The 26,686-nt window shown below is 56.7% G+C and overlaps 2 protein-coding genes and 1 long non-coding RNA gene across 17 annotated transcripts in view; 2 read left to right on the forward strand and 1 right to left on the reverse strand.

The window, feature by feature from the left end:
* The window catches only part of ATP11A (ATPase phospholipid transporting 11A), a 187,573-nt gene extending 180,575 nt beyond the window's left edge, over window positions 1-6,998 (forward strand). For 2 of the 13 annotated variants that reach the window (XM_065533014.2, XM_005586273.5), the window contains one exon: window positions 1,691-6,998. Coding sequence is in view for 7 of the 13 variants with exons in the window: in XM_005586273.5 (XP_005586330.2) it covers window positions 1,691-1,939 (249 nt within the window). In the remaining 6 variants the exon portion in view is untranslated. Of the gene's footprint in view, window positions 1-443; window positions 548-1,687 lie in introns of all 13 variants that reach the window. The other 11 variants (XM_005586272.5, XM_074021485.1, XR_012426599.1 and 8 more) reach the window with 10 other exon arrangements.
* LOC135968016 (uncharacterized) lies at window positions 6,682-11,097 on the reverse strand. The gene is made up of 2 exons (XR_010582442.2): window positions 10,899-11,097; window positions 6,682-8,702 (listed from the first exon to the last, which is right to left on the reverse strand). It is a non-coding gene; the product is annotated as an uncharacterized lncRNA (long non-coding RNA).
* Window positions 11,098-14,342: 3,245 nt separating this feature from the next.
* Window positions 14,343-26,686, forward strand: part of MCF2L (MCF.2 cell line derived transforming sequence like) — a 210,158-nt gene continuing 197,814 nt past the window's right edge. For all 3 annotated transcript variants that reach the window (XM_065532991.2, XM_074021469.1, XM_074021472.1), the window contains exons 1-2: window positions 14,343-14,412; window positions 20,697-20,863. In XM_065532991.2, coding sequence (XP_065389063.1) covers window positions 20,701-20,863 — 163 coding nt within the window. In that variant the 5' untranslated portion in view covers window positions 14,343-14,412; window positions 20,697-20,700. The remainder of the gene's footprint in view (window positions 14,413-20,696; window positions 20,864-26,686) is intronic.

Raw genomic sequence — 26,686 nt, forward strand, 5'->3', positions numbered from 1 at the left:
CGTTGGCCTCAGGACACTCTGCAGGGCCCTGGCAGAGCAGCTCCCGAGGCTCGCTGTCTGCCATGGAAGTGGGTGTGTGGCTGAACATGTGGCTCCAGGATTCCAGAGGTGCCTGGTGGACCTTCCAGCTGAGGGACCTGGGACCCTCTGCCTCCCACAGGTGCCGTGGCCCGTCCCTGAGCCTGTCACTGTCTCTCAGTTCTGGGCTTGGGCTCCTCATGGGAGCGGCCCTGCTGGGACAGTGTTTTCCCAAGACGCCCCTGAGCCCTTGCCCTGGCCGCTCCGTGACACCCCATGCAGACTCCAACAGAGGCTTAGTGCCTCTTCCTGCTGGGGTCCCACGGATGGTGCAGGCGGAGGCCAGAGCGCTCCTGGTGCTCGTGGGCACCGGCTCAGCAGCCCTGCGTGGCCCACGTTGCTCAGTGTCTTTCCTCGCCTTGCAGAGGGGCATGAAGCACAAGGCTCCAGTCCAGGCCGCACAGAGCAGCGACGGGCCCCTCCTGAAGGACCTCCTACGGCGGCCAAGGCGCAGTTAGCTCCACGCTAGGTAACTGCGGCTGCTGCGTGCCGCCCGTGTGCTGTGACTGTCAGACCTGTTTTTCCTCCAAAGTTTTGCTGTGCTGTGCTGTGCTGTCTTTGATAACAAAGGTTCACGGTGAAAAAGAGCAGCTCTCTTTACACACACATGCATTTGCTGTCCCAGGTAAGTAACATGCCTGAGGGCAAGCCGACCACACATGGAACATGCTGTGCACACCCACACACGTGCACACTCCCCCCACACACAGCACGCAGCCTGACCGGGCCCAGCTTCGTCAGATACAGGCTCACGGTCCTGGTCCCTGGGGGAAACGGCTTCACCTAAAAGGCCTCTCAGGAAGGAGCCTGCTTTGAAATCAAACGTGGATATTGCGTGGTTTGTGTGGAACTGGGGCCCAGGCAAGTGTGAGTACAAGTCTTCTGTGTGCCAGCCGGAGCACGTAGCTTGTCGCCTCCCTGACAGACATGGAGGCCGTGAAGACGCCTGCTCCTGCCAGCATTTCCGGCACTGGAAATGCTGGTCTAAAAGTGGGCTGGTCTAAAAGTGGGCTGACCTGGGGACGGCCCCCCGTCAGACAGATGCGTGCTGCCAGCCTCTTGCCGCTCCCCTCGCTGGTCAGACCTGCAGGACCCTTGCACGTCCGGGGCCCCAGTGGGCTGTCAGAAGCCATGTAGGCCCCATCCATGTGGTGACACCCAAGGCAACATGCCAACAGGACGCAAACTGAGCGTGTCCAGTACTCCATCAGCTCAGTCCCTGTGGGGTGGGGCCTGCCCTCTCTGGGGCAGTGAGTTCGCCTTTTGTTCGAGGGTCTCTGGGTACCGGTGTAGCGTTCGAGCTCTCACTGCACAGGAAGCCAGCTATCAGGAGGAAACTTGTAGGTTTCCCGTCCATGGCCTGTATCCCTGGGGTCCCTGGTTCTTCCCTGGGATGGTGGGACGGGGACAGTCACTGTTGATGCCGAAAAGGAGAGCCACTCGTTCCTAGACAGAGGCCCCTTGCCTCTATGGCTTCTCCAGTGTCCTGAGCTGAGTCTAGCAGTTCCTGCAGGAGGCGATGGTAGTGAGTGCATCCCAGAGTGGCCCAGGTCACCCCAAGCAGCCCCGTGGGGATCCCTGAGACTGACCGTGTGTCTCGTTCTCTCAGCAGAATGGGTGCGCACAGCCTCGGGACCGCGACTCAGAGTTCACCCCTCTTGCCTCTCTGCAGAGCCCAGGCTACCAGAGCACCTGTCCCTCGGCCGCCTGGTACAGCTCCTGCTCTCAGCAGGTGACGCTCGCGGCCTGGAAGGGGAAGGTGTCCGTGGAGCCCCCACCCACCCTCAGCGGTTCCCGTCACCACTGCAGTTCCAGCCCGAGTCTCAGCTGCCCTGGGACCCGTGTGCAGATGCTTGTGTGATGGATGGTCCTAAGCCTGTGGAGACCGCACACGCCTCTTCCTGGCCCCCAGGAGGCAAGGAGGGGGGTCACAGGCCTTGCCCTCGAGTGTGGCACGCTGGCCGCCTGGACCCAGCGCTGCAGTTGTTGAGCCACGCCGGTCCCCCCGGGCATTCGGCCCGACTCAGAAGGGACATCCGGCTGGCGCACCCTGTGCTGTCATGCAGAGGCCATTCCCCCAGGCCCGTGTCTTCACCCACCTACTGTCATCGGCCTTTGCTGTCGCTGGGAGAGAAGAGCCATCCAGGCCCCCGGGGCGGCCATGTGTGGACACCTGCTGCTGTTCCTGCTCGCCCGGCCGCCACTCGTGCCCTCCATAGGGTGAGGTGGAACTGTGGCGGCACGTCCTTTCCTCAGCAACCCTCCAATCCTCATGCTGTGGGAAGGGCCAGGTCACTCGGATACCGTCATCCCTGCGGATGCACAGCCGTGCCCTGTTCATCTGGGAGCGGCTTCCCTGTGGTTAAGTCCAAGCCTGCCTGCTCTGTGTGTCAGGGCTGGCTGAGTTTCGGTCTCCCCATCATCGCCTTGTGCAGAAAGCAGTGCCATGTGGGAGGACAAGGCCACGCCAGTGGCTTCCAGCCCTGCAGCACAAGTGCCAGGATGTCCATCGGCCACTCACCAGAGCATGGAGCCGTCAGTCCACTGATGCAGGAGAATGTTGATTTCGCAGGTGCAAGGGCCAGGAGACAGATACTTGACTATGATGGGCAGACATCCTCTGTCCCCGTGGAACGGTCACCACCAAGGTGGTGTTGGTGCCCCAGAACCTGTCTCGGGCTGATGGGGGTGGCCCACAGGACAGGGGTGGATCCCAGCAGGCAGCACTGCAGCTCCGCCCACCTCCCACACTGCACCTCCGCCCGCCTCCCACACTGCACCTCCGCCCGCCTCCCACACTGCACCTCCGCCCACCTCCCACACTGCAGCTCCGCCCTCCTCCCACACTGCAGCTCCGCCCGCCTCCCACACTACACCTCCGCCCGCCTCCCACACTGCACCTCCGCCCACCGGGCTCTGCGTCCCCTTGTCCCCACATCCCCACGTCCCCACGCAGGGCTCTCCTTCGTCTTAGGATTCTGTCCAGCGCTGCTCTGGGTGGGTTAGCAACCCAAGGGCTGCTGTGATACAAAGTCCCTGTTGCTCTCTGTACTGGCGTTTCTATTTCTAGAAATAATCTTTGACGTAGCCTTAATGGTCCTTAAAGAAGACATTTCATTGTGAGATTCGGTACTGCTGCCTTTCAGGAAAGTACCAGACGCTGGAGGAGGAGCCGGCCCTCATGCCCTCCCAGAGCCACGCTGTCAGACGGGCTCCGGCAGGCGAAACCAGAGGGTGTTTCCGAGGTGCTCGACAGTAGGTGTTTTTGGAAGCTCAAATTTCACCATTTGATTGTATAATCTTTTACCTATACAATATTTATTTGAACTAAAGGATAAATCGGCGGTAAGAACAGTGAACACAGTGGTTGAGATAAACTAAGGTGACAAATAAACACCACACCAAAGATGAGGGTAGTGAGCAACTGGCTTGAGCAGACAGAACGGGGAGGACTCCACCGTGTCCCGAGGTCCTCGTGCAGCCGCCCTGGCTTGGCAGCCCTGCCCACGCTACCCCCGCAAACAATGGTGTGTGCATTTTTACAGCCCTTTTTAAGAACCCAATATGGGCATAAATGTAATACCTGTATGGGGGGCAGATTCTCTGTATGTTCAGTTAACAAATTATTTGTAATGTATTTTTTTAGAAATCTTAAAATTGCCTTTGCACTGAAGTATTTTCATAGCTGTTTATATATCTTTTATTCATTTATTTAACATATTGTCTAATTTTAAAAATAGGTTTATAAAGCTTTCATTTTTAAGTTTATGTAATTTTGGCCACTTTACATTTAGATTCTGGTGAGAGTTTTGACTGAATGTTCCAATCTCTGATGAATGTGAATTTTCAGATTTGATTTTATTCTCTACACACACCTCTTCCTTTCTTGGTATTTCTGGTGGCAGTGATTAGTTAAACAGCATATTTAAGGTACGATAATTTGCTATACTTTTTCTTTACAATTTGTTGCAATTTCCTCTGCTTTCTGTGTTTCATTGTTAATTTCCATCCTTCAGCCTTAAAAATAGAAGATTCTCACATGAAGGTTTAGTAAGCTGGGTCCCAGCTCTGCCTGTGTGGAGATAGTCACCATGTACCTCTGACAACAAGTCTTAGTGTGAAAGTCACTAAACTTTTACACACTCCCAAACGTCTTTTAAAAAATTGCTTGGGAAATTATTAAATGAATGTACCTGATCATTTGAAATCGACAAGGGGCACGAGATAAAAACTAAAAGGATGACGTCAGTGAATGACGTCACAGGGTCTTCACACAATTTTCCACCTCACAGTAGTTAGTATTTACTTGCCTTAAACTAACTTTGAAGCAAGTAATGTCAACTTTGAGCACTTTGTCGAGTTTTGAAAATCTTATTTGCTGCTGCACAGGTTAATTATCAATTTGTAATTCAGCATGTTGGTCAGAGACACAGTCGCTGATTCACACCCAGTCACCGCCACAGACCGTCTCAGACACGCACAGTGGGCCTGCTGCATGACTCACACCCAGTCCCTGCCACAGACCGTCTCAGACACACATAGTGGGCCTGCTGCATGATTCACACCCAGTCCCTGCCACAGACCGTCTCAGACACACATAGTGGGCCTGCTGCATGATTCACACCCAGTCCCTGCCACAGACTGTCTCAGACACACACAGTGGGCCTGCTGTGTGACTCACGCCCAGTCCCTGCCACAGACCGTCTCAGACACCCACGGTGGGCCTGCTACATGTGTGTCCCGGGCTTTTGGCTCCACGTTCACTCATAGCCATGTCCACTTGCAGGCTTGCACACAGAAACACACACATACATATGTACATGTACACACCACAAACATGCAAGCTCCCGCACACATGTATGCACACATGTACACAAGTGTGAGCTCCTCCACACGTGCACATGTGTATGTACACCAAAGCATGTGTGACATACATGTACATGCACATGTGTACACATACTACAGACGTGTGCACACTCCACACAATGCATGTGCATATACCATGAATGGTGTAAGTTCCTACACACAGATGTGATACATGCATGTACATGTAAGCACACATGTACAAGCTCCTACAGGCTTGCTCTCACACGTGTGTATGCACACAAGACATATGAGCTTCACCTGTACACATGCATACACACACATGCACATGTACATTCACTACAAACACATGCAGGCTCCTGCACACATGAGCACACATGCACATGTACACACCCTAAGCATGCACAGGCTCCTACACACGAATATGCACACATGCACATGTACACATCCCAAACACGCACAGGCTCCTACATACATGCACATGCATGTGTACACCACAGACATGAGTTCCCAGACGTAAACACGTGTGCGCACACCATACACACGTGAGCTCCCACACATGTACACACCACAAACGTGCAGGCCCCCGCACACGCGAATACATCCATGCACGTATACACACATGTGCCACAAGCAAGTGCCCACTGTCCTGGTGTCCCGCATTGCATCCTGCCTCCTTCCTGAGGGCCCCTGTGAGGGGCCTCTGGCCGGGCATGGGAAGATGGGGCTCGTAGCCCAGGCCTCCCTGGGACGGAGTGTCCCCCTCCTGGCAGAATGTCTAGGCTTCGCAGAGTGGGCCCGGGGTGAGGTCGCAGCTTCACTTACACCAGCTGCTCTGTGAGCAGCGCTTGGTGCCCTGGACAAGGTCCTTTCCCCTTCAGGGAGGTCCAGCCCCACGAGCTGAAACCTCCCCTTGGATCAGCCCTCTACCAGGTGGCCACAGCAGGACCGGCCACGCCCACGCCGCACCTCATCCCTGCACACGTCAGGGAGCACAGCCGGTCTTCTGCCACGAGCCAGCTGGGAAGGGCCGCGGCCTCCTAAAGCCCCAGTCAACCCGGCCTGCGTCGGAGCAGACGGGGCGAACAAGCAGGCCACACCGCCTCGAGGGAGGAGGCCAGATGCGGCAGCTTCTCCAACAGGGTGACCATCCGCTCGGCTTGCTGAGCGTTTAAACAAATGTCTAGACAGGCTGTTGTGACTTCTCTGAGTTGAGCCTTGGCCAGGGGTCCGGTGCCGTAGCAGGAAACCTCCAGCCTTGTTCTTCAAACCACTCAGCTTATGTGTTTTGCACTGACTAGTATTGAATAATGCAGCCACTTTTATTTAATGTTAATATTATTTATTTGGCAGCTCAGTGTCTTAACAGCTTGATATGCAGGTCCTTGTATCCTACATTTCTTTAGGAAGTTACCCATTTGTAACTTTAGAAACAGGAAAAATGTCAGTTGGTAAATGCAATCTTTTTTTTTTTTTTTTAAGCTAAAGGTGGGTGAACTGGAATGAAAATCTTTCTGATATTGTGTCTATAAGCAGCTTTGATGGGGATGTGTTAGAAGTGTCATGAAAGTGTGATTCTACTTTTGCAGAAAAAATCTAAAGATCAATTTATATAGCTTTATTTTTTACTTTATCAAAGTATACAGAATTTTAATATGCATATATTGTGTCTGACTTAAAATTATAATGTCTGCGTTACCATTTAAAATGTCTATTCATTAGGTAATGTAATAAAAGAAGGTCTTCAAAAATGTATTTAATATGAATGGTATCCATAGCTGTCATCATCATAAATACTGGAGTTTATTTTTAAATTATTAAACATAGTAGGTGCATTTAACATAAATCAAGCCTCCACACATTAACATTTAACTGATAATTCATTAATCTGCTTTGAAAAGTTAAAATATAAATTAAACCAAATCTAACATTTCTGTAAAGTTTATTTTGTATGCTCCTGTTTTTAACTTTTATTTCTGTAGATAAACTAACTTGATAATATTATATTGGACTTTTCTCTAGATTATCTAAGCAGGAGACCTGAATCTGCTCGCAATAAAGAATAAAAATCTGCTTCAGTTTCTTTATAAAGAAAATCACACAAGTGGTGTATACATTTTCTGCTGTTAGAAACTGTACAGTCAGAACACTTCTGCAGTGTGCTTCTGTGTGGGATGAAGGTGACAAGCCCAGTGTGGGTGGTGTGGGCCCTCGGCCACCACCCCCTGCAGGGATACCAGGTGTGCCAGGTGCAGGGCCCTGGTGCTGACCCTCCTGGACTCCAGAGCCTGCACAGGTTGAGAAACTCAGGACTGGGTTTCCCAACCTTCTGGTCCGTCCCCACCAGGAGCTCCTCCCTGACCTCTGCCAAGCCCCCGCCTGCCACCTCATTCTTGGGGTCTAGGTGCCCCCTTTCCATCCCAATTCTCCCTCTTGACCAAACCCCAGGCTCCTTCAGGCCCTTCAGCCTCCTGAGCTCTGTTGACTGAACCCAGCCTTTCCCACTCTGAAGTAGATGGCATTTCCCTGCCCCCTGCCACTCCCAGCCCTGGCAGAATTCTGAGTGCTGCCACGGAGCCCCCGGAATGCCCCCTGGCCCAGAGGCCGTGGCCTCGTCCCAACCCTGACCTCTCTTGAGTCCCCACCCGGCCTGGCCATGTCATACTCTACAGTTTTGTGTCTTGTCTGGAAACACCAACTTCAAAAACAAAATGCCACCAGGGTCCAACTGCTGGGATCGTGGCTCCATTGGGGGCCCTGGAGAGGGGCCTTGGGGTGAAATCCAGAGCATCCCTGGTGGCTGGTGCCTGAGTCCCACCTGGCCACATCTCCTCTCCCTGCTCAGCCACCTGCTTCCCACGGAGTCTCAGCTCAGGGCCACCTGTGAAACACCCCGGGGGCGGACAGCAGGGTCCCCGACTCACAGGCTGGAATTCTAAACACGGGACTTTTGCTGGCTCCTGAACGCCACAAAGTCACGGGCTACTTTTCACAGGCAGCGCACAGGCAGTGCTCCAAAGGCATCTGTGGGGTGAATGAACCTACAGCCGCCCTGGATTCTCTCCGAAATGCCTTCCTCTCGTTCCCTGGTTTCTCCGAAATGCTTTCCTCTCATTCCTTGGCTTCTCAGCATCTTCATGTGGGCTTATCTTTACCTTTCCATACTCCAGGTGTCCTTGGGGTATCCTCAGGTGTCCTCGGGGCATCCTCAGGCGTCCTCAGGTGTCTTTGGGGTATCCACAGGTGTCCTCGGGGCATCCTCAGGCGTCCTCAGGTGTCTTTGGGGCATCCTCAGATGTCCTCAGATGTCCTCCGGGCGTCCTCAGATGTCCTCGGGGCGTCCTCAGGCGTCCTCAGGTGTCTTTGGGGTATCTGCAGGGGTCCTCGGGGCATCCTCAGATGTCCGCAGGTGTCCTCGGGGCGTCAGGGCATCCTCAGGCATCCTCAGGTGTCTTTGGGGTATCCGCAGGTGTCCTTGGGGCGTCCTCAGATGTCCCCAGGGTGTTCTGGTATCCACCAGCCCGCCCAGGGCATCCGTTGCTCCCCCACGTCAACTGAGGGCTGTTCCATGCCAGCCTCGTTCTCTCACCTGGGACAGGATTGCTGGGAGGGCTCGGGGGGATGGGGGAAGGCCGGCCAAGCCCAGAAGGGCTGGAGGGAGAGCGAGGCCGGCATAAAATGGCCCTCAGCTCATGTGGAACCACAGATGCTGGCTTGGGGCAGCCTCCAGGCTCTGACAGGTAGGCCGGTTTGTTCGGGTGTCCTCTGGTGTCCCAGCAAAGGGGACATTCCAGCAGCACCTGGGGCCGAGAGAGATGGAGAAGGAGGATGGAGCCCGGAGAAGAAATAAAAGTTGGAATCAAAAGTTGTTTGCTAGGAGAAGAAGAGCCATGTCCCTATCTCAAACGCGTGGGTGAAATATGTGTTTCCTGTGAGTGCACTGCTGAGGCCCGTCTGTGCACTAACCCCCGGGTCTCCCTGGGTGTGGAAGCACCGCCCCGTCCTCTGCCTGCATCTCCTCTGGGCGCTTTCCACGTGGCGCTGGGGTCAGGGCCTGCCCCACTGACCTCCTTTTAGCTTGGTCCCCTCTATAAAGACCCCGTCTCCAGCCAACGTCACGTTCTGAGGCACTGGGAGTTAGCACTCCAACATCTGTCTTCGGAAGCCACGATTCAACCCCCAACACTCCATTCTGAGGGGCCATGGAAGTGCCTCGTCCGGCTTCAGGGCAGTCACACCTGGGAGCAGCCGCGGCGGACTGCAGGGCAGTGGCCTGCCCGGTGGATCCGGGCCTGCACGGAGGTGGGGTGGGGTTGGAGGGCTGTTGAGGGCCATGGCTGCTCTTCGGATGACAACCTGGAACCCACCAGGGGAGCTCACTTGCCATCGGTCCGAGTGGCTCAACCTGGGTGACTGCAGTGGACCGAGAGGGTCCAGGGCGTCCCCAACCGGCAAAGGCGTCCAGGAAGCCACTGGGGCCCCTGCTCAGGGCAGGGCAGAGCCAGACACACGGCAACAGGCGAGCCGCCCCACAGAGGATGAGCCGAGGCAGCACGCACAAACGTAGGGCTAAAATCAGTGTCTCACTCATCTCACGTGGCTTCCTGACTTCTTAAGACATCAGTGTTTAAGAGAAGAGCAGGCCACGGCGGGCAGGTGACCCCTCACTGTCGCCCCAGGGGGAGGGGGGGCCGTGTGGCCGGGCGACCTCTCGCCGTCTCTGTGGCGGCATCATTGTCTTCCTGCCGGCCAAGTCGGCCAAGTCATCGGAGCAGCAGGAGAGTCTCAACAGAAACCCTCCGGGACCCTCCCAGCCCGGCTCAGCTCTTGTTTCTCACCTTGTTTTAGCAAAATTCTCCCCAAAAGGTGGCGATACTTGTTGGCTCTGTCTCCGTACACACCCACATCTGCCTCCCGCTCCTTGGACGGCTCCCGGGCCCTCGTGGGACGGCTGGGTCCTGTCTGGCTCTGCTTCCCAGAGGGCCCTGGCGCAGGCCACTGCCCCACCTACCCTCCTGGTCTGCGTTCTTCGCCTTCACGGCATGAATCTCACCCCGATGTGAGGCTGTGTCTGTGTTCATTAACCCATTTTCTGTCTATTTTTACTGAGACGTAAAGTCCAAGAAGTGAGACACTTTGCCTTGCTCCGGGCCGAGCCCTGCGTCCAGCACGGGGTGTGGGGTGCAGGAAGGACTCAGTGACCGTGGGGCTGGCTGGACACAGACGCAGGGCCCCTGCCCGGCTTAGCTTCCCAGTGAGGATTCCAGGTGCTGGGTGCCAGTTGCGGGCTGTAGCCAGCCAGACCACCCTGGCCAGAGGTTTCGGGACAAGGACTGGCAGGAAGCCCTCCCTGTCCAGCTGGAGCCCGTGAGGCAGAGCCGGATGGCACCTGGGCACTGAGAAGCCAAGACCTCGGCGCCTTCATTCTGGAGGAGGGGTTGAGGGAGGGACAGTACCGCTGTCTTGTCTAGGCAGGGTTTGTGCAGATTTGGGGGCTGGAAGAGGCCAGGGTAGGTCTGTCCTGCTCCCTCCAGCCGCCCTGAACTCCAGAAAGGCCAGGCCTGAGTCTGCCTGCAACGTATCCCACACAGAAGGACAGATTCCGAGACAAACCAGGGTGGCTACAGGTTTACAAGGGGGCCCTGTGGTCTTCTCTCTGCAGGTGGGAGGACGCTGTCACCGCCTTCCTCGGCTGTGTAAGGCGAGCACAAAGGTGTCTTCCCCCGAGATATGGTCACTCCTTTTCTCTCCCTTACGGACATCTTTGTGGGAGCTATGCTTTCACATAAAGCATTTAACCTCCAATGGTAAAGTTTCCAACACTAAGTGGAGAAATTGGAACAATTTGGAAGCAGATGAACCCTCCTAAACTGCTTATAGGACACAGTGACCACACGGAGATGCCCTGGAAGGATTCCACCCTTTGGGGTCACAGGCACAGGCGCCACGGCTTCCCAGGTGCTTGATACCTGAGCTCACTGTGTCGCACGACTTACGTGGAATCCACAGACGCAGGCTGTACTCCCATCCAAGTGCAGAGCCCAGACACGTGTTCGGAGTCTGTGGGTGTGCTACCATGCGGCGTCCATCCGGCTTTCCCTGCAGCCTCAGCTCCTGCGGGATCTGCTGGCTGGTAGGCCGTGACGCCCCGATGGGAGTTGTCCCTGAGGTCTCTGCTCCTCCTGCTGCGCTCGCAGGGAAACCTGTTTGTGACGTCATCTCCTTGTGCCCCACTGGGCTTCTGAGGCTGTGAAAGCTGGTGGAGCACAAAGGCCTTGCCTGGCCCTAACAAGCTCGGCCCCAGCAGGACACCGCGGGCAGCCTGTGATGCGCTGCTCTGGGCCTTTGTCCTCCGCTGAATTAATTTCCTCTTGAATTGCCTCAACTTTAGAATGCGCCCTAGCCTTTTCTGAAGGCACACACATCTTGGGGTTTTGTCCTCTGTATTTTTGCTGCATTGGTTTACTGTGTGCCAAGGCGGAAAGCTTTCGTGGAGAAGACGTTCTGGCCTCTTGTCTGTCTGTCTGTCCCCCGAGGGCTGCGGGCCAGCTCCATGCCCATCCACGGTGTGCAGGCAGAGCATCTTTCAGGATAGCAGGTAGAAATCCCTGCTTCCTGGCAAAGTCCGTTCCAGTGTGGTGCCCACTGTCCACGCACGTGTGGGTTTGGGCCTGCACCCTGCACAAATGTGTGGGGCGGGCTCGTGGCTGGCTGGGGTCACTGCCTGTCCCCTCCTTTTCCACAGCCGCGGTGCCATCCGCTTGCACGTCCTGCAGGAGATCCTCAGGGCGGGTTTCCACAGGCAGCCTCCCTTTGGACTTTTATTGCTCGATTAAATGATATTTAATTCAGCCTGTCTGACAGTCTGACAGAATGTGCTGTGTTACCAGAGGGTCTTTGATGCCAGCGTGAGAAAGGGGGCGTTGGTCTCCAAATAAAAAAAAAAAAAAAAACAAAAAACAGGTAAGAAACACCACGTGGGTCCACTCTGACCTTTTTAACTGGAACCTGTGAGAAGGAGACGGAAAGCCTGTTCCGGTCCGACTCTCAAAGCTCCTGAATGCATTGCTAGTGACAAGCCCTTCCTGTCTCCGGGGCTAATTATGTGAAGAAATGTTACTGGGTTGAGGGAGTTCCCTTGGGTTTAATTTCCTGTCCCTCTCAAATCATCCCTCTCCTTCCCTGAGCCCAGCCTCCCCTTTTCCTGCCCATGCTGGCAGGTTCTGGCCTTTCCTGGACCCCTCTCCTGCCCCCTGCACAGGTCTCTGGGGCTTCTGCTCGCTGGGGAGGGCGGGTTCCCCAGTGGAGACACTCCCTGCGGGTCTGAGTGGAGCCCGGGGTCCCTGCATGGTCACCGACGCTGCTGCTGCTCCAAGGAGTGGACGTGCAAGAGCAGGGATCCAGTACCCGAACGCACGTGTGCTCCCCCGGGAGAAATTCTGCAGCCAGGCGTGGTCCACACACCCTCCTTCCGGTGCACGCACCCTCCTCCCGGTCCACTCACCCTCCTCCCGGTCCATGCACCCTCCTCCCGGTGCACTCACCCTCCTCCCGGTCCACTCACCCTCCTCCCGGTGCACTCACCCTCCTCCCGGTCCACTCACACCCTCCTCCCGGTGCACTCACCCTCCTCCCGGTCCACTCACCCTCCTCCCGGTGCACTCACCCTCCTCCCGGTCCACGCACCCTCCTCCCGGTCCACGCACCCTCCTCCCGGTGCACGCACCCTCCTCCCGGTCCACACACCCTCCTCCCGGTCCACTCACCCTCCTCCCGGTCCACGCACCCTCCTCCCGGTCCACTCACCCTCCTCCCGGTCCACTCACACCCTCCTCCCGGTCCACTCACCCTCCTCCCGGTCCACTCACCCTCCTCCCGGTGCACTCACCCTCCTCCCGGTCCACTCACCCTCCTCCCGGTCCACGCACCCTCCTCCCGGTGCACGCACCCTCCTCCCGGTGCACGCACCCTCCTCCCGGTCCACGCACCCTCCTCCCGGTCCACTCACCCTCCTCCCGGTCCACGCACCCTCCTCCCGGTCCACTCACCCTCCTCCCCGAACTCAGTCTGTCTCTGTGTATCACACGCCTGTCCGCAGTGTTCTCACCTCAGGTGGGCACAGCGCGGTGGACTGCACTTCCCGCTGCCTGCTTGGTTAATGTTTATCTCTCTCTTGCCAGAGCTTTGTTTTCATTTCATTCAAACAGGTTTGCTCTTTTTACCCACTAAATGGAGACGTTTTAAAGCTCCAACTGCAAGTGCTAAAGTCTATAGCTGGGTCTGCATCTCCCATGATTTTACCTTTTTATGTCACCTCACTTTTTTTTTTTTTTTTAAGTTATCAGTCAGTTTCCACTGAACCTTGGAAGATGCAAGAATTAAATGGTGGGGTCTTTTATAGGTTTTTTTTTTTTCTTTTTCCGCAAACAACTTCTGCTGCACTGTTAGGTACCACAGCAAGGCTGTGCTGGCAGAGGCCAGCGTCCTGTGCCGTGACCCACAGACCAGCGGCTCCTTACTCACTCCAATACTGAGGAGTGAGGTGGGTTCTTGTCCCTTTTTACCCTAGGACCTAAATATGGGGTCCTGACTTCTGCTGCTAACCTAGTTAACTGGTAATCTGTCTTTGGTACACTGGGAGCTCTGTGTGCACTAACCTGTGGGCCCCAGGACGCTCTGGGACGGCTGCACACACGAGAACACAGGCCAGAAGGGTTTGTTAGTGACTTATCTGATGTCACAGGCTGGTCAGCTCAGCTGGGCCACATTCCAGTGGCCCCAGCCCTGTCCCACGTGCCCCCCGGCTTTCTCCTGGGAAGCTGCAGGGAAGGGTCCAGCTAGGGCGATGGCAGCTGGGTCCCTGTGGGGCTTCAGAGTGGACACAACTTCCCTGCCAGGGGGCTCGGATCCAGGGGGGCAGGTGGGACCCTGTTTTACAGGTGAGCCCAAGGAAGTGAGTCCTGGGCCCCAGAAGACCACCGACCCGTCCCCTTGTCCAGCCCTCTCCCCTCTGGGCGGGGCCGAGTTTGACCCCAGGTGGCAGGAACTGCACCCCTTAGGCACGACCCCGACCCACTGCCCCGCAGTCGCCCCCCCCGCCCCCCATCACGTCCCCACCCCGTCGCCCCGTCCCCCGTCTCGGGCACAGCGGGGAGGGGTAGGAAGAGGGGGAAGCGTGAGGAGAGCAAAGGGTGGGGAGAGGGGGAGGGGGGAGGGGGTAGAAGGGGAGGGTGGAGAGAGGGAGGCTCTTCCCATGGCCCCGCCTCGCCGCCCTTCCCCCGCCGCTCTGGGCTCTGGCCCCGCCCCGCCCCCGCCCCGCCCCCGCCCCGCCCCCGCCCCCGGGCCCCTCTCCGCCCCTCCCCCCCCAGCCCTCCGCGCGCCCCGCCCCGCCCCGCCCCTTCTCCCTCCCTGCCCAGTATCCGCGCGGCCCGCGAGGAGGCGTCAGGACGCGCGGACACCTGCGAGGCGCGGAGCTCGGCGGACGCGGGAGGGCAGCACCACGGGCGGCAGGTGCGCGCGGGGCGGGTCCTGGAGGGGACGCGGGGGTGACGGGAGGGGGCGCGGGGCGGAGCCGGGCAGGACGCGTTGCGGTCGCTCCCGGAGCGGGGCCGTCTCCCCCGCGCCCCCCTCAGCCCGGCTGGGGACAGGCGCTGGGACCCGGCTCGCGGTCAGGGCGGCCTGGGATCGGCCCCCGCGGCCCCTGCCCAGTGTCCTGCGCTGGGAACTTCGAGGCGCCTGGGGTGCTCGGAGTGGCCGTGGAGGAGCCCCCGCGAGTGTCCAGGCGCCCAGGCCCCCTCCGCATTGTCACGGGGGGCCTCACACCCCGGCAGGTGTCAACGCCTGGACGGGCTTCTGCCGACGTTCCCTTGGGCACCTCGTAGGGCCACCCTGGGAGCTGTGCCCACCCCTTCCTGCCAGAGCTACGGGGGCCAGTGTTCAGGACGGCGCCCAGGGACAGGGCTGGAAGGAAGGGTAGCTTGGGGTCAGGCTGGGGTCGAGCCCACATCTGGGGGCTGGGGACAGGCTGGGGAATGTTTTTAGGTAATCTGGAGCGGAGGGTAGCCTGGGGTCGGGTCCACACCTGCATCTTTCATCTGCCTGCTTGTCCCGGGCCAGGGTCGCCTTGGCCACAGATCCCCAAGCGGACAGCGGGAAGGCCGTGGACCGCGGGCTGGGCAGACTCGTCCTAGGAGCCCTTTTGACCCGGTTTGGTTGCGCTGGGCCCTCTGTGGCTCTTCTCCCAGCTGCGGGCCCCTGGCCTGGCTTCAGACCCTTATATAGGATCCTGCCGGAGGGTTGGGCCAGAGGGGGCTCCGGAGCCCAGGCAGGTTCGCTACCTGGAAACTCCCGCCCAGGGGCGTGGCCCGCATGACCCTCACAGAGCCGGGACCTTGAAGGGGTTAAGGTGGCCCGGGCCGCCCAGGCAGGATGTGCCGGCATGGCTGTGGGAGGCCCCAGGATGTGTGGCTACGGGGACCGGCAGGGCTGGCCACAAAAATAGAAGTGAGGTCCCCAGGGCTGCAGGCTGTAGAGTGTCGGTGTGGCCCCTCCCTGGCAGACAGGAGACCCACATGGCCAGGTGGGTGCTGGATGCTGGGACTGAGGAGGAGCCCCTAGCCCTGGGGGGTTCCTAACATGCAAACTGTGGAGCGAGGAGTCCAGGGCTGGTCGTGAGAGCAGAATGCACACCCAGGCATTGTCTGAGTTCTGCAACCTCCATGGGTAGCTGGGGGGACAGGACACCGGGAGCCTGCGGAGCCCTCAGCCCTGGAGGGGGGGGCAGTGAGGACTCTGGGGCCAGCTGGCAGCTAGGTGGGCAGGAGACGGGGTTTTAAGGCTCCCTCAGGACTCTCCAGCCCTTCTCCATCCTGTGGGGCCAGCCCCGCCCTCCCAGGTCCCAACTTCACCAGGCTGTGCAGGGGTCCCGGTGTCCCCGATTTCACCAGGCTGTGCAGGGGTCCCAGCATCCATGGCTCAAACTTTCACATTGGGTTTCCCCAAGAACCCCCACACCGTCTGTGAAATGAGGGAAGCCCTCCCCTGGGGGCCTCACAGAATTGCTGTGAAACCTGAGATTGTGGGAAACTGCTGGAATCCGTGAAGGGTCTGCAAAGTTAGGTGAGCTTAGGAATCTGCAGGCTTTGACTGGGACCCCGTGGCCCGCCTCCCCCATCGCTGTGCTGACTTCAGGACCTGCAGGCACAGCCGGGCGCAGTGGGAAGGGGCACAGTCATCACCCTCACCAAGGTGATTGGATTTGCTGCAAGATGGAAGGGCTGTGTGTGCAGCTTCACATCTGTCCTCTGGAATTCAGGTCTCTCCACCGCCCTCCGAGGCCCCCTCCTGAGGTTTCCCTTTAACTGGTCCTGGACTGGGTGGTCCCAGTCTGCTCTGCTGTGGAGATGCACTCTTGCTCACATCGAGGACCCCAGGGAAGACTTTGGTTGGAATCTGAACGTTTATCTTGGAAAGGCAGCCTCTTGGTGACCCAAGGTCCCTTCAGAAGAGAGGCACCCCGGTCTTTACAGCCACGTAATTTGCGTTTGTAATGTGGTGGGAGAAGGCCTGGGATTGACAGAGGGCATGGAGGAGATGAGTGGTGTAGATAGACTGGCCGAGGACACCACCGGTTGGCAGTCTTTTGTCACCAGTTGAGATGATTTGGGATCATTTTCGGAGGCTCCCGGAGCAGCCACGGTTAGCACTGTGACCAGAAGGATGGAGCTGTCAGGTTCTGGGTGCAGCCCAGCTTTCTGTTCAGCCCACCCCGCTTCACTGTCTGCACTGGCTCCCAAGGACGCTGCGAGACTCTCATGTGGCAGGTGCACGGCTCTGGGCTGCATCTTGGTGACAGGAGCCCCCTGGCATCCCAGTGCTGGTTCCTGGGCCCCACCACAGACCTTCCCACCTCACAGAGGGGACGGGGCCTGCATCTTCAGCAGGCACTCAGTGATGTTTCTAGGCTCCAACTTGAGTCACCAGTGGATTCCCTGTGGAGGGTCCTTCAGAGGACAGCAGGGCACTGGTCAGGGGCATGCTGGCTGAGAGCCCACCCTGAGAGGAGGCCAGGCCAGTGGAGCACAGGGCCCCAGCTTGGAGTGCGGGTGGCAGAGTCTTTAGCGCATGGCCAGCTGGAAGCAGCAGTGGCGCTTTGAGAATTTCAAGTCTTGTCCAGAGGCCTTGGTAACCTCTCACTCACATGGCCTGTTCATGGCAACCCCCTCTTTGGGAAATCTACATCATGAGGGTCACTCCTGGCTTCCTAAAGTGAAGCTGTCTGAGCTTTCAGCCCACAGTAGGATACGGGACACTGTATGGCCACTGAGAAGCTTTTGGATATCTGTGAGGGCCACCATGGTGAATATGGTGGTCAGGAGCCCAGCATGAACCGGACTCAGTGGAGCATCAGGGCTGCCCCGGCCGGCTCTGCGGCGTTCACAGGAAGCCTCACTCCTCGTCCCCAAGCATGCCCAGGATCTCCTCGGAGCCCTGAAGGGTCGTCAGAGCAGGGACAATGATGGCTCAAGCGGCCACTGGAACCAGAGCTGGGAAGCTGTGGGACGTCCCGGATGAAATGTAGGATGTAAGGCACTGTTGGGGGCCATGCAGCCCCACCCGTTGAGAAAGTGAAGAGCATTACTGACATTTCCATCATGATGTAAGGAAATCAAAGCAAATCTAGTGAGAAAGTGATGCCGTGGAGACCAGAGAGGGTAACCGTGTTTTCTTCGCAGTCTCCATCTTCACTTTTCATTCATTAGAGAAATAGCAGAAAGAAAGCAGGAACACCTGTGGGGACAGGCCGGCTCCTGTGCCCAGGTGGGCAGACTAGAGTGGCAGGTGGAGCCGGGTGAGGGCGGCGCTGACTGGCAGTGGGGACCGGAGTGAGGGCCGCAGTCAGGGGTGTCGGCCCAGCACCCCCTCTGTGCCAAGGCCTAGCTGGCCTCTCACCCTGCAGCAGCAGAGACAGCCCTGGAGGTGCCCTAGGCTCCAACTTGAGTCACCAGTGGATTCCCTGTGGAGGGTCCTTCAGAGGACAGCAGGGCACTGGTCAGGGGCATGCTGGCTGAGAGCCCACCCTGAGAGGAGGCCAGGCCAGTGGAGCACAGGGCCCCAGCTCAGCTCCAGCCCGAGCCGCAGCCCTGACCCTGGCCCCCACCCCAGCTCCGGGCCATGGCTTTGCAGCCTTCACTCTTTAGGGAAGCTCTCCCAGCTCCGCCTGTCCTGGGGCCGCCGCCCCCACCTCTACACCACGTTATTATTAATACTGGCTATTTGGAGTTGACGCAGTGTCGTGAGTGGCAGCTGTGCGGCGGTGGTGGGGACCTTCCTCTCTTTAGGGCCCAGGGCCTGGGATGGGATACAATGTGTGGCCTCGAGCTCACTGCTTCTCTTACATGCCTGGCCAAAGTAATGTCCGCCCAGTCCTCAGCGGCTTCCCCCAGCACGGGCAGGTGCTCCACGGCCTCTGATCGTCTCCGTGCACCACCCAAGCTGGGTACGGGGCATGAGGTGGGCGCATGTTTGTTTTGTTTGCTTGGAGCCTGTGTGCAGAGGAGGCCGCCTGCCCCCTAGGGGTGCCCACACTGCTGTTGAGTAAAGGAACCATCCCTGTGAACCGAGCTCGGCAGGTGCTGGAACTGAGTCCAGGTCCAGCCTTTCACCACTAGCCACTCACAGCCTCCCTCAGGCCCACCCTGCCAGACGCGGCGGCAGCGGGGGTACCGCCCACGGCCATCCAGGCCCTGCTCCTCCTGCCCCAGCATCCTTCACTCCCCCGTGGTGCCCCCACCCCGGGGACCCTCAGCACTCGCCTCCCCTCCTCCATTTGCTATTCCGCTGCTTGTGTCACTTCACCAGCCGGGCGAGGTGGCGGCGCCTGTAGTCCCAGCTACTCGGGAGGCTGAGGCAGGAGAATGGCGTAAACCCGGGAGGCGGAGCTTGCAGTGAGCGGAGATCCGGACACTGCACTCCAGCCTGGGCGACAGAGCAAGACTCCATCTCAAAACAAAACAAAACAAAACAAAACAAAAAAACCACACAGGAGCCGGGATGTGTACCAAGTTCTGAACAGTAGCAGCAAAGGGATGAGTTGAACACCGAGGGGTGAGTGCGTTTGTGGGGTGGGAGTAAAGGCTGTGGAGCTTGTGTGTTGGGGGAAGAGGTGGGGGTGGAGAAGCACAGCCTCTCCTGTGAGGGGCGTGGGTGTGGCCCTGGCGTCCCGGAGTGTTTGCGACCTAGACTGTGGGTTGGCAGTGGGTATCACCCTGTCCTGGGCCGGCTTCGTCGTCCTTCGGGGCTCCACGTGGTGGGGCAGTGGTTCTCGCTACGGGCCTGCTCTCCAGGGGTGGGCGCTGGTGTTTGCAAAGCTCCCTGGGGACTGACAGCAGCGGCCCTGAGAGCGCCTGTGAGGTGGTCTGGGCACCTGCAGGTCTGACCTGAGGGATAGGGAGGGGGTTTAACTGAAGACAGTGAAAGGGGGAGATGTCCCAGCAGGGCCTCTGAGCCACTGGAGCAGGGATTTCAGGTTGGAGGGAGGCAGGCAGCCCCTTCCCAGGGAAATGGCAGGGCCGGAGGGATTTCCCCAGGGAGCTGAGGCCCGGGCAGCAGCAGAACTGGGCGACAGGACGCAGTGTGAGCGCTGGCATGGAAAGCAACGTCCCCGGTGGAGCCGCCGAGACCGTTTATTTTTATTTTATTTTATTTTATTTTATTTGAGACGGAGTTTCACTGTTGTTGCCCAGGCTGGAGTGCAGTGGTGCAATCTCGGCTCACTGCAACCTCTGCCTCCTGGGTTTAAGTGATTCTCGTCCCTCAGCCTCCTGAGTAACTGGGGTGACAGGCACCTGCCACCACACCCGGCTAATTTTTGTATTTTTAGTAGAGACGGGATTTCGCCATGTTGGCCAGGCTGGTCTCGAACTCCTGACCTGAGGCGATTCGCCTGCATCAGCCTCCCAAAGTGCTGGGATTACAGGCGTGAGCCACCATACAGTTTATTTAAGTAAACTGTTGCCGACATTATTCCCAGGGAAGGGGTCCTGCGGGTGGGATGCCAACAGTGGGAAGCAGGAGTGAGCCATAAATGTGCTGGAAGACAGCACGGGAGGCACCGCAGGTCCGCACCTGGGAGGGAAGGGCTGCCGGCACGTGCCTCAGAGGCACCGCAGGTCCGCACCTGGGAGGGAAGGGCTGCCGGCACGTGCCTCAGAGGCTTCGGTTTGAAATGCGGCTACTAGTTTTCTCTGTACGTCTAAGATTCTTCCCAAAAACTTCACGTAAGTTTCTTTGCCAAATTTTTAGTGAGGAATTATGCTTTAAAGTTTCTGGAACTCGGAGGACGTTCTCTACGTAGGGGATTTAGAAATGTTTTTAGGTAATCCGAATAAGCAGTCAGCACTGATTTTGAAAGTTTGCCAGTTCAGTGAATTAAATACTGAAACTTGGAGAACTGGGGACTTCTGTGTCTTTGAAACAGGAGTCTAAATGTCAAGGGGGAAAACCTCGGTTATTGTTTTTTCCTTTTCTTCAGCAAGCAGAAGTCAATAATATGTTTTGCTCCTGCAACCCTTGATTCTGTGTCAGTGTTATAGAAGAAGGTTCCTTGTGTAAGTGAACCCTGACACAGTAGAAATTGACTGGAGAAGAACGAATTTAGTTTCAAACATACTATCTTCATTGCAGAATAAATACCCCTGAGGGCTGTAACTAGTTATTTCGGTTTTGTTCAAAGCAACAGTTTAAGTCTTTCTGCAGCATGACCTCAGTGTCCTTTTAAAATCTTCTTTCTGCAGCCTCATGTTTGACTGTTGGAGATTCATCCTGTGCAAGAGACCTGGAAGCAACAGTTACTCTTCCCCACAACGGCCCCATGAGGCCAAAAAGGAGGAAACGGATCACCAAATTGATGTGTCCGACGTCATCAGGCTTGTTCAAGACACACCAGAGGCCACGGCCACAGGTAGGCGCCGGGTGCTGCGGCCTCGTTTGGTTTTGCGGGTCTCACCACTGATTGGACCTGCGCTGTTCTTTGCTATTCTGGTCCTTTTAGAGACTGACAAGGTTTAGATCCTGGGAATGTGTGACCCCTCAGGTGGCAGGCTGTGGGAGGGGCTTTGAATGGGTTCACATGGCTTTTACCTGCCCAGGTCCAAGTTGGGACGACTTGTCTCAAGATGTGTGGTCATCGATTTGACTTGGCACTGGTTATCTAAGTGAGTATTTTAAAATGAGTTTGGCTCCGGTTAGAGATCATGAGAAATGTCTGTGTTCCAAATAAAGCACAGTATACCTGAAGGAAACAATTTGTAGGCTTTGCTTCATTCTTTAGAAACAAAAGAGCTATTGTTTGAATTTGTGTGTTTTCATATTAACATGGCAAAGCCTCAGCTGGTCTCCAGACCAGTGGCCCTGCCTGGGCATCTGGAATTGGCTCCCCTGCGAGGCGAGAGCCGGGCAGGCCTGGGGTGTGAGTGGCCTCTCCGAGCTCAGGCTGACCTCCTGATGCAGGCCAGGCAATGCTTCTCTCTCCAGCCCCTGCCCGTCTGAATGCTCTGCATGTATTTTCTAACCTGAGCAAGGGGCTGAATTCTCTGTTCCTAGTTTTGCCTGCATAATTATTTGCTGCCGTTTCTTCCCAAACTGATTCCAAAAGTCAAGTTTTCACTGGACAAAGCCAGTGTGGGCACTCGCCACCCACCGAGGGCAGGCATGGATTTGGTGGCCGGGTGCTGGCTGGCATTGCAAAATCTGTCCTGTGGCTGGACGGGACGTGCAGGTTTCCAGCACCAATGGGGTGGCCGCTGAGCTGAGAAGGGATTTTGATAATTCTGCTACCTGCTCTAAATCCGGCGCTTTCCGGGGCCTTGTCCTAAGCTGGCATCTGCGCTGATTCGTGTGGAGTCTTGGGAGTTCCTGGGTCAAGGCATCATTATGAGACTTTCGTGTTCTGAGTCCATCCTGTCCCCATCCCACGGCCGCTGCCCTGAGGGCTGGTGCCCGGGGATTCCGTCCTGGTTCGTGTCTTCAGGTGAGAACCGCCCTGGCCCTGTCTTCAGAGTCAGCTCTGTGTGTCTGCTACTGTAGAAGGAGATTCCACCTGGTGACTGCCGCGTGTCTGTGGTTCCCTGGCCCAGCGGTTCTGGGCCACAGCTCTGCAGACTCTTGCACTTGGAAACACAGGCTGTTCGTTTAGAGCTGGCTGACCGGGGGTTGCGTTTCGGTGTGGTCACCCCAGCCAGGGTATGTGCTTAGTTTTGCAGGATTAAGAATTTGATTTCTGGCAGGGCGCGGTGGCTCAAGCCTGTAATCCCAGCACTTTGGGAGGCCGAGACGGGCGGATCACGAGGTCAGGAGATCGAGACCATCCTGGCTAACACGGTGAAACGCCGTCTCTACTAAAAAATACAAAAAAAACTAGCCGGGCGAGGTGGCGGGCGCCTGTAGTCCCAGCTACTCGGGAGGCTGAGGCAGGAGAATGGCGTGAACCCGGGAGGCGGAGCTTGCAGTGAGCCGAGATCTGGCCATTGCACTCCAGCCTGGGTGACACAGCAAGACTCCGTCTCAAAAAAAAAAAAAAAAAGAATTTGATTTCCGTCACTTCCCTTGTCAGTGACTGTCACGAATGACAGACTGAAGACTGAGCCTCTCGGGACCTCGCCCGGATTGAAAACCAGGTGCTCTCGTTATTCCCTGGCACACTGCCTGCTTCTCTGGGATGTACACACACGAGAAACCCCCTGAGCCAGGAGGCAGCTACTTCCTACAAGAGCGAAGCGGGGGGCTGTCAGGACAGTGCCGCACACAGCTTAGCTGTCCTGCAGGGGGCTTCAGAAGAGGGCGGGAGTGAGGGGCTACTTAGCGCCTGCAGACAGCTGGCTGCCCTGACCTCTGTGACTGGAAGGTTGTCGAGTCTTCCCGTGCTCAGCTTGGCTGTGAATTAACTGCCCGTGGCTGCTCAGAACCTGGCTGTGGTCAGCACTGGTGCCTTTCCCTGAGCGCCCAAGCCTCGTGTGGGGACCGTGGGGTCCTCCCTCTGGGGACCGAGGGAGCTGGCAGCGGTTAGGGTTAGAGTTAGGGTTAGAGGTTAGGGGTAGAGGTTAGGGGTAGGGGTAGGGGTAGGTGTTAGGGGTAGGGATAGTGTTTGGGGTAAGGCAGGTTTAGGACTAGGGTTAGGGTTAGGGTTAAGGTTAGAGGTAGGGTTAGAGGTTAGTGGTAGGGGTAGGTGTTAGGGGTAGGGATAGTGTTTGGGGTAAGGCAGGTTTAGGACTAGGGTTAGGGAACCCTTGTAACTGACCCAAGTGCTCCTATTATTTCTCAATGTACCGAGCTCTCCCAGGCTCAGCATTGTGTTGGGGTGCACCGTGCACCGGCCATGGAACAGAGCCTGGGCCCACACTCTGGCTTTGCTCCTGCCCCTGCCGTCCCTGCAAGCTTGGGCGGGTCGAGAAGCCTTGCACTGTGGACAGCAGGAGTAGCAGCCAGGCAGCTGCTGTGAGGAGCCCAGACGTGTGGCTGGTCAGAGCACCCACTCAGCAAGCCGTGGCTCTTAATCATGTCACATCTGACTTCTTCCCCCTCTAACTCGCAAAACCTCTCTGATCCCTGAGTCCTGGAGGCCCAGGGCTGGCTTTACCAATAAAGCCCTTTAGGCAGCTTCCCTCTAACCCTGGACTCCAGGGGACTGGACAATAATCTGCTTAGAGTTCTGAGCGGTGAAGCCCTTCTGGCTGTCCTTGCCTCGTCTGCTCTGTGGAAAGAGAAGCGTGCTGTGTGGACTGTGGCCTGCGGGAGAACCACACTCAGCTCTCAGGCCCTGCCTGCACCACACCTGCTCTGTCTCCACGTCACCTGGGCCTTGGCAATGTCCCTCCAGCCCAGCTGGCTGGAGACCCTTGGTGTTGATGAAACCTGTTGGTATCAGAACAATTTTGAAATTAGTAATAGGTTTTTATTGTCATAAAATAGACACCCATGAAATTTGCCATTTTAACTACTGTTAAGTGAAGAGTTCCCTGGTATTATATATTTAACACTGTTGTACAGCCATCACCAGCGTCCATTTTCAGAACTTTCTCATCTTCTCTGAAACTCTGTCTCCATTAAACACTCACTCCCATTCCCCCTGTTGGAAATAACAGCTCGATGTTGCAAAGAAAACAAGCACCTAAATAAAGGATTTCTCAACAAGGCAAATTTATTTCTGCAGAAGGGCTCTGCTCACTCTTCTGGTCACTGCAAGAGCACACAGAACAAAGCAGGGAAGGGATTTTTATCCCTAATGCAGTCAGTCCCCGCTGCTGTGTCCAGTCCCCGTTGGCTGGAGTCAGACCACACAATCTAAGCTGATCCCGACTGGCTACTTCACACGGAGCAGGGGTGGGGGCTACAGCAGTGGGAGGAGCAGTTTCAGAACTAAGGGCACCAAATAAGGAATAGATGTGGGTTGTTACAAATTGGGAACAGATGTGGGTTACAGATTGGGAACGGCAGGAAGGTTGTTAACCTTAACTAGGGGCAAGGAGGCAAGGAAGTTAGGCTTTGAACGTAGAGGACAAAGAACGAGGGAGTTCAACAAGTGGAACCTTTGAAGAGGAACTCACGGTATCCAACACCCCTGCCCCCAGCCCGACACCCACCATCCTACTTTCTTTCTCTATGAGATTGACTTCTCTAGGGACCTCATGTAACTGGAGGTTATTACACTGGGCATAACGTTCTGAGGTTCATCTGTGTTGTACCGTGTGACACAATTTCCTTCCTTTTTAAGACTGAGTAATAGTCCACGGTGTGGGTGGACCACATCTGTTTCTTCACTCATTCATCAGTGGATGTTTGGGTCACAGCCGCCTCTGCTATTGTGAGTAATGCTCCTATGAACACGGTGTGCAAATACCTGTGTGGGCGCCTGCAGCCATCTCTGCTATTGTGAGTAACGCCCCTATGAACACGGTGTGCAAATACCGGTGTGGGCGCCTGCAGCCGTCTCTGCTATTGTGAGTAACGCTCCTGTGAACACGGTGTGCAAATACCGGCGTGGGCGCCTCCTTTCAGGCCTTGGGGTTGCCTCCCTGGAAGTGGAATTGCTGAATCCTACACGTATTTGCTTTGAATCCTACACGTATTTGCTTTGAAACCGTGACAGAAGGTGATTCCCCCGGTTCTACCTTTGTTTTCCTGCTGGGCGAGGAACAGCGTCCCGTCCAACTTTCACATTCTCAGTCAACAGACACTTGTCTTTGAGAAGGTCACAGGAGGCCTGGGCCCTGCTGGGTAAACATTGACGAGCTTATTTTCCAGCTCACTCGGTGCCGTCTGAAGCTGTTCTGTTGGCTCTTGCTTTCCTTCAGGTTTCTTCATTTCAGCTCCGTGAGTGTTCCACTACGTTGTTTCGGTGACTCTGTGATTAACTGGTTCACAGTCAGCTATGGGAGGCCCTCTAATCTGAGGGGACACTCTGCAGACAGGCCTCCTCAGGGCTCTTGACTGAGCCTGCAGCGTTTTGTAAGCTGACTCACTCCACTGAAGGTCAGCTGTCACAGGTGTGCTGCAGGGTTTGCAGGTGAACGGGAAAGGCGTGGCCAGCATCAGCTCCCTGGGGCTTCTGGAGCTCACCCTCTGCACGGCCTGTCTCGTTGAGAACAGCAAGTGCCCACAGGAACGTGCACACACGCGTATGTACACACACGCACACATCGTGCATTTCCATGGGGTGCGTGTGGAGCTTGCCTGGCTCTCCTCTCCCTGGCAGTGCTTTCCTATCAAAACACCAGCGCCCGCTCCAGCGTGAGTGCGTGGCCTTGCTCTTCAGTGGTGTGTAATGCGTTCTGGCTCTGGTGGGCCAGGTGAGAGCAGAGGTCTGGGAACATGCTGTTCAACCTCTTTGGAAGAACCTCTATCATCTTAGAATTGAGGGGGAGAGAGCAGGAGGATTCACGCACAATTTCCTTGTACTGCAGAGGTGAGGGGCCCCCCGGCACAGGCGAGCGCCTGTAGATCTAGGGTGGCTTGCGGGCTTCCTGTTAGAAACTCCATCTATCCCCGTTGGTCAGTGGTGTCTTTGAAGATGCCAGTGACTTTTGTCCCAGCAAACCTTTGAGCATCACACTGTTCAGGTGCTGGCAAAGCTTTGTGGATAAAAGAACAATTGGAAGACACAGGGCAAAAGGAGAGCAGCACAGAAACAGACACAATTGCTGCCTTGGGTGGAGTCATGACATTGCTGTTTCTATGTCAGAAGCCTTGGAGCATGGTTGAGTCTGTGGCTGGACCTAACACTTCCATGCTTTATGGTAGGAGATTGCACAGGATTCTGAGGAGGGACCTTGTTTCCACCTGGGGGCAGGCGGGAGGGTTGGGAAGCACTTCGGGAAGGACCAAGACACGCCCCAGCCTTGAGAAGGGATGGGGCTGCCGCATTCAGATATGAGTCTCACGGAGGGGTTTGCAGAGACAATTAGCTGGAACTGAAACGTACTTTGGGGAAGGGGAAAATGACCACAAGAAACAGACGCTTGGAAGAAAAGTGGCTTTTTGGCTATCCGCAGTGTTGCTGGCATGGGTCATAGTCACGGCTTGGTGGAGAATCCTCGGTGTTCCTGGCATGGGTCATAGTCGCGGCTTGGTGGAGAATCCTCGGTGCTCCTGGCATGGGCCATAGTCGCGGCTTGGTGGAGAATCCTCGGTGCTCCTGGCATGGGTCATAGTCACGGCTTGGTGGAGAATCCTCGGTGTTCCTGGCATGGGTCATAGTCGCGGCTTGGTGGAGAATCCTCGGTGCTCCTGG

Source organism: Macaca fascicularis, chromosome 17 (assembly GCF_037993035.2).
Source record: "Macaca fascicularis isolate 582-1 chromosome 17, T2T-MFA8v1.1".
Lineage (NCBI taxonomy): Eukaryota > Metazoa > Chordata > Mammalia > Primates > Cercopithecidae > Macaca > Macaca fascicularis.